This window comes from Paramormyrops kingsleyae, chromosome 9 (assembly GCF_048594095.1).
Source record: "Paramormyrops kingsleyae isolate MSU_618 chromosome 9, PKINGS_0.4, whole genome shotgun sequence".
Lineage (NCBI taxonomy): Eukaryota > Metazoa > Chordata > Actinopteri > Osteoglossiformes > Mormyridae > Paramormyrops > Paramormyrops kingsleyae.
In genome coordinates this window covers 22,459,219-22,470,110 of record NC_132805.1, presented here as the reverse complement: position 1 = coordinate 22,470,110, position 10,892 = coordinate 22,459,219, and the positions used below count along the sequence as shown (strand labels likewise).

General features: G+C 36.3%; 1 protein-coding gene across 1 annotated transcript; it reads right to left on the bottom strand.

Moving 5' to 3' along the window:
• Window positions 1–5,608: 5,608 nt before the first annotated feature.
• Window positions 5,609–10,496, bottom strand: sult2st3 (sulfotransferase family 2, cytosolic sulfotransferase 3). The gene is made up of 6 exons (XM_023809098.2): window positions 10,096–10,496; window positions 8,873–9,081; window positions 8,656–8,782; window positions 8,480–8,574; window positions 7,894–8,074; window positions 5,609–6,861 (listed from the first exon to the last, which is right to left on the bottom strand). The coding sequence occupies exons 1-6, from the start codon at window positions 10,232–10,234 to the stop codon at window positions 6,758–6,760; spliced, it is 855 nt and encodes a 284-aa protein (XP_023664866.1). The 5' UTR covers window positions 10,235–10,496; the 3' UTR covers window positions 5,609–6,757.
• Between the last annotated feature and the right edge of the window lie 396 nt (window positions 10,497–10,892).

Genomic DNA, 10,892 nt, shown 5'->3' with positions numbered 1-10,892 from the left:
TTTCCTCCCGATCTTACCGAAAATGTCACTCATTAAAACCTTCTTTGGGACAATAAAGGTAAGCAGAATAATTCTTGAAACTATGATAATTATATTTCTTAGTTAGTTTATTGTATTTAGGCGTATTTTGAGCAAAATGTATCAATCAGCAGTTCACTTTTTTGGATCTGCCGCGAGAGCCGGCCATGTTGTTTTGTGGTGAACAGTGCAGCAAGAGCCGAAAATAGCATGATTTTCAGCATGGAATTTACACCTTTAAAATGATGTGAAGGCTTTTAAATGAGGTTATATATACCTAGTTTATTAAAATCTGATAAACAATAACAGAGTTATGCTCATTTTTCTGAACACCATAAACAGGTCACAAAGTCAAGTATGGTTCTCTATTTTTTTATCTGTTAATAAGTGGATGTTAATAAGCCTTTATTGGCGTTACAAAATATCCTATAACTTTCTTGCCATTCATCACAGAAAGAAGTTGTTGGTATCATTGGAAAGGTCTTATCAAGCTATTTTTGTAAAAATCCAACAACTTTGAATTTTTTTGTGACATACCTACCAATAGGAATTGAATGAAACTCTTGAAATAGTCCCATGGCTTCTTCTTTTGTTTTGATCACTTTCCTGTTTCCAAACAAGAGCTCTCTATCTACATTTCAGAAATAATTCAAATTAATTATTACATTTATTTAACCAATAACCACATATAGTTAGTATTTACAATAAACTGCTGACCCTTCAGCCTGAATCTTGAGGCATATCTCCTAAGGTTTTGCCTCAGGGACATGTCATATTCTGATGGGTAGGACCCATCAGAAAGAAACGCGAGCAGTTCCTTGTATTTGTTTTCCATAACTAAGTAGAAAATTTTCAGAATAGCTTCAGGATCCATTATGTAAGAAGCAATGCACATATGTAAATAAAAATACCAATGTTAAGGTTCTTAGAAATTAAACAATGTTATCACTCAATTAGCAAGTATGTAGTGCAATATTGCTTTCTTCGAGATAACAAATGAGCGTGGTGTCCACTAACTGCACTAGGACTAAATTTAATTGACAAGGTGTACACATGTATGCCAGTTTACAGAAGTTTAGTTCTAAGTAGTAAATCAAGACTTGAAACATGACTTCAGTTGAGACTTCAAATTGGATTCTTCTTGCACAAAAACAAAGCGCATGTTTGCTTGAAAAGTTAACAAATGGACAACGGCTTAAGGAAAATAAATATCAACTTTAATATAAGTAAAACAAACAATACTAACCTCGAGATCAGGGTAGGATAAAATATTAGGCGTGTACTCTTAGCACGAAAACATGGCCGTTTTGAGTTTTGCGCATGCGCAGTAACAACGGGTAGGACAGCTTGATAGGTAGGATATTTTGTCAGATCACCAGAGCAAAAAAGTTTTATATGGTTGTAGTATATTAAGTCTATAAAGTAAATTAAAGTATAAAAGCCTATAAAGTAAATATTTGTAATCAAATAAATTCGTTTTGTCATTCAAAGTAGGTCTAATAGGATTTTTTTAATTTCACGTAACGCTGTCAGTGAAATTTTATTTTATAGAGAGACGCAGCATCAACAGAAAAAAATTGAGGAATTTAAAATGTAGATGCTTAGCCTGTATATTCTTTAGGCTATTAAGCCCACTGATTCCTTTATTTTTAAGTCTATTTTTGTGTGGAATGCCATATTGCCAAACCTGTCCGTTGTTTATGGGAGGTATTTTCTGCAAAAAATAAAATTAAAATTAAAATGATAAAAAGAAAATACAATCCCCACTTTGCCATTTACTTCCCAAAGTCTGTGCGTAAAAATCCTGCACAAATTAAAATGAAAATGAAATAGCACTATTTGCATTTTAATTTTCCACTCATGTATGAGTCAGATGTGAAAAATTGAAAAATAAAATTAAAAACCCTTTTTGTCTTTTCATTTTCCAATTTGACTTTTCATTTCCTATTTTGGCTTTTCATTTTCAAGTTCGCTACATGGAAATATATGTTAATCGGAGCGGGGCAGTGGGCGGAGCTACTGATCACTGCTGCGCTTCTCAGTGCGTTTGCCGATTCCTTTCTTCTTGTGTTTCTTGCCCGTGTCGCCCGTGTCGCCCAAACTAATGGCAAAGTCACACGCGGCTTAAGTTAGCTACTAGCTACAGCTTCCGATTCATTTAGCTTCTTATTTGTAGCGTCTAATTTCGGGGCTTAAGTTGGAAATACAAAATAACGTATTAATAAAAGGTTTGAGAACGTATATTTATTTCGTAGAAGAAAGTCTTCCTGTATTGAAAATGGTGGAATTACCTGGGCATCATTTGTAACAGTAAACTGGTCGCATGACACTTTGATCAATTGTTCACACTTATTTGAATAAGAAGCCATATTTCCAAATGGAATTCGGAGGTCTTATTCATCTTGGGTAAGGTAAATATGAAATGCATAGTAAACAGCAGGCATGCCACTCTAATGACACTGAAATTAGCCTAGGCCAGATAGCTACCTAGCTGAAAACATGGCAGTCTGACCCAGGCTAATTTCAGTGTTTCCTTACAAATGGTATACCTGCCATTATATCGCACGACATAATATTTAATTTCGTATTTTCAAAATGTTTTAACTAAAAACTGCACAGCATGTGCAGCTTCGAACACTCCCCTATAAGGAAGCTGCAAGTAACTTAAGTCGTGAAATAAGACGCTACGAATAAGAAGCTAAATGAATCGGAAGCTGTAGATAAGTAGCTAACGTAAGCCGCGTGTGACTTTGCCATTAGTTTGGGCGACACGGGCAAGAAACACAAGAAGAAAGGAATCGGCAAACGCACTGAGAAGCGCAGCAGTGATCAGTAGCTCCGCCCACCGCCCCACGCCGATTAACATATATTTGCATGTAGTGAACTTGAAAATGAAAAGCCAAAGTAGGAAATGAAAAGTCAAATTGGAAAATGAAAAGACAAAAAGGGTTTTTAATTTTATTTTTAAATTTTTCACATCTGACTCATACATGAGTGGAAAATTAAAATGCAAATTGTGCTATTTCATTTTAATTTGTGCAGGATTTTTACGCACAGACTTTGGGAAGTAAATGGCAAAGTGGAGATTGTATTTTCTTTTTATCATTTACATTTTAATTTTATTTTTTGCAGAAAATACCTCCCATAGTCCGTTGTTGCCTATATGTTGCTTAAAATTAAATATTTTCTGAGTGGCAATGTTGCCGTTGTTCATATTTCTTTATTTATTTGTCGCTCTTTTAAATTGGAGCGAGCGTGGAGCGAGGAGCGGTGTTGAGCAGAGCGGCTTAGTGCGAATTAGAGCGGAAGAGCGGGCGGAGCCAACAGCCTCGTGAGCGAGGAGCGGAAATTCTCATCGCTCCACTCAGCTCACATGCTCTGGTACTAACCGACTAACCAGAGCAAATGTCAAACATGTGGTTGTCACGTAGACGGAAGGTACCGAGAGAGGGGGGAGATGCCCAAAGGGCTTTAAAAGGGATACAGCTGATACATATGGCAGAGCTTCCTCCTGTACATGCTGAATGTATGTCAGATGGCCGCTCCCGGATTGCAATCTGTCAGAGAATAAACTGGTGACCTGCAACTTCTCCATGTGTCAGCTGATGCAAATCTCATTCCACAAATTTAACTTGTCCTCGGTGATTCCTATTCAACTTGACACTTAAGTACAACTTAGCTGTCTTGTCTGCATACCTCATAGTTGATCATCAGCACCAAGTATTCATGAAAGACCAACCAGTCAAACAGGAAATGCATGGCAGGGAGAAAACATAGTATTGTGTGTACACAGCTTGTTTAATTCTGTCATTTGACTATGAAAGACTTCACCCCTCTCAATTAATCCAAAGTACAGTGGTACCTCAGAACTCGAATTTAATCCGAATCGAATCCTAAAAAGTTTGAGTTGTGATCGAATTTCCCTCATAAGAAATAATGGAAAACCAATTAATTGGTTCCCGGCCCCAAAAAATTACAACTAAATATGTTTTTTTTTTTTTTTAGCATTTAAACACAAAATGAACCAGATAAAACAAGAAGGGCATATACTGTACTAAACACATATCTAAGCACATTTATCAAAACAGTCATTTGTAAAGTAAGAAAATAAATGTATCCAAACAATGTGTAAAGTAAAAAAAAACAATGTGTCCTGCCCCAATCGTCCGCTCCTTCCATGTGCCACGCCCTCTCGTCAACCTTGTATGGAATACCCGTGTGATCAGCTGTTTCTGGTTGTTGTCATTAGTCCTCTGTATTTAGTCCGCGTTTCAGTTTGTTTCCCCAGTCCGGTCATTGTATTGTCCGTCTGCGTTTTGCCTGCCTTAGGCCTAACTGTAATTAAACCCTGTATTCCCCGATACCCTGACGTTTCGTCTCCGTTCCATCCCCGTTCTGCACAACAATATTATTATGATTAAATGTATAAATTAATGGTTTATTATTAATATTAAAATAATTACCGTAATAAGAAATCTTTATTTTGAAATGTATTTTATTATATAATATTAACTACTGTTACTGTCTATCATTGTCTAAATGTATTTTTCTGTCTAAATATATGTATTCATCTAGTGTAAACATGCACGATGCTATCACAGCGAATGCGAGGCTGAGACTGAAGCGTTACCCTATGTTTCAGCTGAGAGACGTGCTGCGTGACTCATTTCCCCGCGCGTACAAATTATCTTAGGTCAGCGTTCACGGTTTGACTTCTGAGATTGAGTTCTAGCTAATTTTTTTTCGAACTGGTTGGTTCGACTTTTAAGAAATTCGAGTTCTAATGAGTTTGAGAACTGAGGTACCACTGTATACTTATTTTCTATTCACCAGTAAGGATTTCAGCTTCATGGAACCAACAAATTGCTCAATTTAACTAATTTTTTTGCTGTTTAAATTCACTAAACACATGGCCAATTATGCTGCACTAATTAGATCTTTGGAGTGTGGGAGGACACCCATGTGTCGTGAGGAAAACATGTCAGCTCCACACACAGAGGCAGGATTCCAACCCCTAAACCTAGAGGAATGAGACTACCCAGGACAAAAGATATAAAAGGGGTTCACTGCAGCAATCAATAAATCCTTGAAAGTATGCTTCATCTCTCTGGAATCAAAAACAGGTAGGGACCAGGAGTTACAGTTACTAGGTGGTGCAGCCCCTGCATCCATAGCAAGTTCCAAAATTCCATGACTCACATCAAGGTCCCCATCAACGGAGCCCTGGAGGGGTTATGAACTATAAATTGTGCGCACAATTTAGCTTAATGTGCCCACGAAATACTAAACTGAGCTCACAAAATCCCTAAAATGTGTGCACAATTTACTTTTTTCATGCTCTCAATTTGCTGTTTCAAGCTTTCGAATTAATTGTGCTCATGTTTTGGTTATTTGTGCCTTTCAAAGCCAGAAGTTGTAACTGCAGTCAAGCCATCTGTTTTTAAAGTGTGCGAATACTACTTGTAACTAAATTGTTATTGAATTAAAATATGATGTCAAAGTCATAAAACAACCTGATACATAAATATGTAATCATTGAATGACCACTAAGCATCATTTTTGTCCATTAAAAATTACACAAGAATAAATGTGGAAGTGGATGTATTATGCTTTATTACATTATGCAAAAGAAATAAAATTAAAAAAATACTTTTGGTGGACCTAGTAATATACTTTGCACTTAAAATCACTAGTAATTTAATTCTCTTCCTACAGTAGAGATAACCAGGGGACCAGGACACAGATATTATTCAACTTATGTGTGACTTACGTCTAGTTATACATACAACCATCATTGCCTATAAATGTAGTAAATCATACATTGTTAGGTCTAACATGAGCTACTGAGGGGTGGAAGCATGGGTGGTATGATAAGATGGCATCCGCTTGGAACAATATGGTGTCTACCAGCTTTGTTCATGTTGTTCAGTGTTTGGGAGTCATTGTGTTCAAGCCAACACAAGAGTCTCCAGTGCTTATTTTTTGTGTTTGTGTGATACAATATTGTTGCTTGCAAAGAGATGAAGTGAAGGTTCTGGTGATTCTTTAATACTTTACAATGTTTCATTTATGGGCTGCTTATGTCTGTCTATTTGGTGTAGCTGTATATGCGTGACTTCCCTTCAGATTACCTGCACATAATAAAATGTAACAATAACATAAAAGTCTCGTATCTGGCTCCAGTTATGTCATTGCCAGTGAGTTTTCTTTTTTTTTCTTCTTTGATGAAGGAAAAATACAGTATATCAAAAAGCAAATTAATGAGCCATCTCTATACAGTATATAAGTTTGAAATAACGTCTAAATGAATTTTTGTTTTTACAGTGATGCATTAAAAAAATGTTATGTTGATTAAAACAAGACAGGTTTACAGATTTATTACTGTATACCTAAAAAGATATTTGTCACAATCAGGAAAATATCATTATCTAGCTACTCTTGTCTAAACATATTCAGCTCTTTCAACACACTATTGCTCCACACCCTTCACTATTAGGATCAGCCAAACATATGTATCACTCTCATAATCTCACTATAGCATTTCTCATTCACATTTTCCTTCAGTTACATAAAATTATTACTAAACACAAAATACACCTGTCGTTATGTTTGATTCAATCAGATAAATCATTCAGGTTATTCAAGTTCAACATATGCAGTACACAGTTTTATTTTTTCCTATTAAAATGATTATTATGGCCACTATTTCCTTAATTTGTTTATCCTTAATCCAAGACTCTCAATCCAATTTAAAGGATGTTCCTTTCATTTCCTCCTTTAGGATTGTTGTAAATTTTTCCTCCTGTTCTGGGCTAAAATGGTTCTTCCAATCACCAACAATCCCTAAAAACAGAGAGAAAAAAAATCTATTACTAAAACTAAATATGGGGCAGCATGGTGGTACAATGTTTAGCACTGTTGCCTCACACCTCAGGGACCAGGATTTGTTCTCCCCATGTCATCATGGGGTTTCCTCTGGGTATCCCAGTTTCCCCCCACAGTCCAAAGACATGCTGGGGTTACTTGGAGTTACTAAATTGCCCATAGATGTGAATGATGTGTGTGAGTGTGCCCTGCGATGGGAACAATAGTCTCTGGACCCCCCCACAACCCAGAAGGATAAGTGGTTTGGAAAATGGATGGATGGAACTTAAATACAGAGTACATACAATTTATTACTAGCAATATTAGAATTTTATGATTAACCATTGACTTGCATATTGGAGAATATAGTATATTAAAGAATATTCAGTTCATGTTCCTTTCTTATTCTAATAACATTCTTTTAAATCCCAGTAAATAATCTTTTATCAGTATACTTACTGGCTATTTCACTCAGCCAATATAATTATACTCTTCCAGTATGGAGTACTGTGCAAAAGTCGTAGGCAATCAAACAAAATGATGAGGTAGCATTATAATATTAAGTCTGTCAAAGTGTTTCAGCCATTTCAAAACCTCTCCTAAAGTGACCCCAAATATTTGCAGCAACCACCCAATTCATTCACATATTTTTGACTACTAGCAGACCATGTCTGGCTAATAAAGAGCTCACTGAAATATACTATTAATTAAAATTAATTAATTAAGAGAGCTTGTGGTGAAATTTAACAAATACATGGAATGACTGGGGTGCCCCTGGGGAGAGGTTTGGGAACCAAATGGTGTTCAACCAAATGATGTTCTTCTAGCCATCCAAAAAGATATCAATAACTTTTTGGGGAACGGAAGAAATGTGTTACTGTTAATTTCCATATTCTAAAAAATAGTGTTCTTCTGAGAAAATATAAACTGCCAAGATAAAAAGCTTTAAACATTTTCTTGAACTGCCTAAGACAGGACTGTATGTAATACGTATGTGTCATCTTCCTATACCTTTCCTCATGAAGGATGACTTGCTGCGGTCCATAATGTCTTGTGGCACCAGGGAGTAATTTGACATACTATTGTTTTTCATGTTGCTGAAGGAGCAGTGCATGGCCACTTTCTGTAATATCTCTGGAGTGTGTTTCCTTCCCAGGAACTGTGAGATTTTGCAAAGTGCTCCTGTTAGATCCTACAGTAAATGAGAAATTCACAATGGTTCAACAAAGAAAACATGTCAAAGTGACTAGCTCAAAGAACAGTAACTCCTATATGATCTGTTTCTATGATTACAGTTCCCCTCTGTGTCTGAACAAGACTTCTCCGCATGAATGGTTACACATAGCAGACATATAAGTATTTAATGACACAAAGTATTTAATGATCACAACAGAGTACAATGAAGAAGCTGTCAAGCTATATAGAAATATACACTGACACACAATAAATTACACAAAACATCACACAATGCTGTTTTCTGAATGAAGTTGACTAGGACTAATAGATAGGACTAAGCCACAACAGCTTAAGCAAGCAAAGTAAATTAAATATAAAACAAAGGAACATGGAGATTATAGGCAATAGTGGGGGCACTGACCTTCACCAAATCTTCATAATTTATGTATAAAATTCTGTCTCCCAAATCAGTGTTCCTCCAGCTTTTTACATGATCTGTCCACTTTCCAAACAACACTGTAAAATTAAAAATATATATATACACTGTGTAAATTACAATGTCAATGATTATTATATAATGGTGTCTTCCTCTCTCACCTTGCCCAGAAAGAAACTTGTCCAGGAATTCATCAAAAGTTCCTGGATCATCAAGAAAGCTCGCCATCTTGTGGAAGTAAAAAGATGACACTACTACGTCCTTTGGATTGCGGGTGATGTAAATGACCTGATAATGAAAGAAGTGCTCTTTTAAAATATATGTAAGGTCCACAGTGAGACAAACTGAAGATTTTGCAACAAACTGGTATACACCTACCTTGGCTTTGGAGGTGAAGAATGTGCGAGGCATGAGATTATACGGCAGGTGAGAGACCATGGCTCGCGGAAGGGTTTGATTTTTCAGAACCAGAGCAGCCCTGGTCTCCTCCAACCAAGGAACCCGATCCCAGTTTGGTATAGTCTCAACTGGTGTTAGGTCTCCTCCATTTAGAAGCAATGGGAGAATCTCTTGCATCCATGTGGTACCTGGAAGTTTTGTCATATGTTACAGTTAATTTCTCTCTCTCTCACACACACACACACACACACAGAGGTGTTTTAATTAAATCTTTGTGGGGACTCTCCATTCATTTCTATGGAAAAAACTCTAATCCAAACATGACAGACAACCCCTACCCAGCCCTAACCTTAACCATAAGTAACTAAATAAAACATGAGACTTTTGGCATTTTTAGTTTTTTGATTGCATTCACAGATCTTTGTGGGAACCTGAAAAATGGTCTCCACAACGTCTAATTAACAGGTTTTTATTACATTGTGGGGACATTTGGTCCCCACAATGTAATATAAACATAATCCACCCACGCACATACATGCAACCATGACAACCTTAACCCCTACCCAACCCTGACCTTAACCATAAGTAACCAAACAATATACAAGAATTTTGGCATTTATAGGTTAATTGTATTAACAGATTTATATAAAATTGAGTTTCATCTTGTGGGGAGTGGAAATATATCCCCACAAGGTCGAAAATAACAGGTTTTTGTCATATGGTGAGTAAAACATACATCCCCCCCAAGCACGCAGGCATATATAGGCCAAAATATCTGAACAGTCTGAGTCTGAAGAAGACACATACTTATAATTCTTGATTCTTGTCGGAGCAAGCAACAGATTACATAGACCTATAACAAATGGCCTCGAGCCAACTCTTGGTTGAGGAAAAAAACGTTTACTTTATATCTGACGCAGTACGGATACTTTTAAAACGACAAAATATTCGCTTCACCTATTTACTGTTTATTTTGTAGTATGCATGCTTACAGTATGTAATTGCCTCTTGGGATTAAGCGTATAGACGTAAAATAAAATTTTGCTTGCATTTTTCATAAAATATCTTATGCCGCCTATTATAGGTGTGATAGTTCGAAATGCATATTTTATCATTTGGTTTACGGTTTCTGTTTACTGATGAAGCACTTTTTCAGATATGAAATAAGTAGGCTGTGGATGTTAGTTTTGTAAATATCTTACCGGACTTCGGGTATGTCAATACAAAAATATCATCATCTCGAATTTGCAATTCCGCAGCGTACATCAGACTGTCTTCATTATGAGTCTCTTTTGGAAGTAAAAGCCCATGATAAACTAAATATTTCCGATCGTCGTTCATGTTGAAAATCGGTTTGAAGGTTTTGGTCTGTCTGCTTTACCGATCTAGCCCACGATTATAAAGGCAGAGGCACGAAAGCAACTTCCTCTTTATTCATGAAAAACAGCTTCAGAACTCCGTTTATTTAAATTAAGTTTCGTCCCATTGGCGAGTCTGAGAGCCACTCGAATGTCCCACTTCTTCAAAATGCAAAAACGTCATACAGTATAACCCTTTTTCATTGTGTTTTCCGAAATTGTGATTAGGTTTCAAAACGGATGAATGGCCCGTTTCAGAGTAATGGCAGACTGGTAGAATTGCTTGCCTTATTACTTGCTTCTCTGCAGTGGACATTCCTCGTGTAACCAAAGTTTTATCCGTGTCACTTTTACTTTCAAATAGAAAACAATGTCACAGAAGTTGTGGGGCTTGAAAAAATGTTTAAAATATTACGCTCAGCTCCAGTAGTAAGCATTCACAGAGTTAATGTATGATTAAATGATACATTTCCACAAAATTTTTTTTTTTTTTAATCGTTTCTCTGCACCTGTAAAACAGCTTGTCACACAACCAGATAATTACACTTGAAAAGTGATTTTAATATAAACATCACTGATGGTAGTTTTTGCTATATTAAACTACTTCATTGGGTCGAGTCATAATAGCTTTACTATGTACG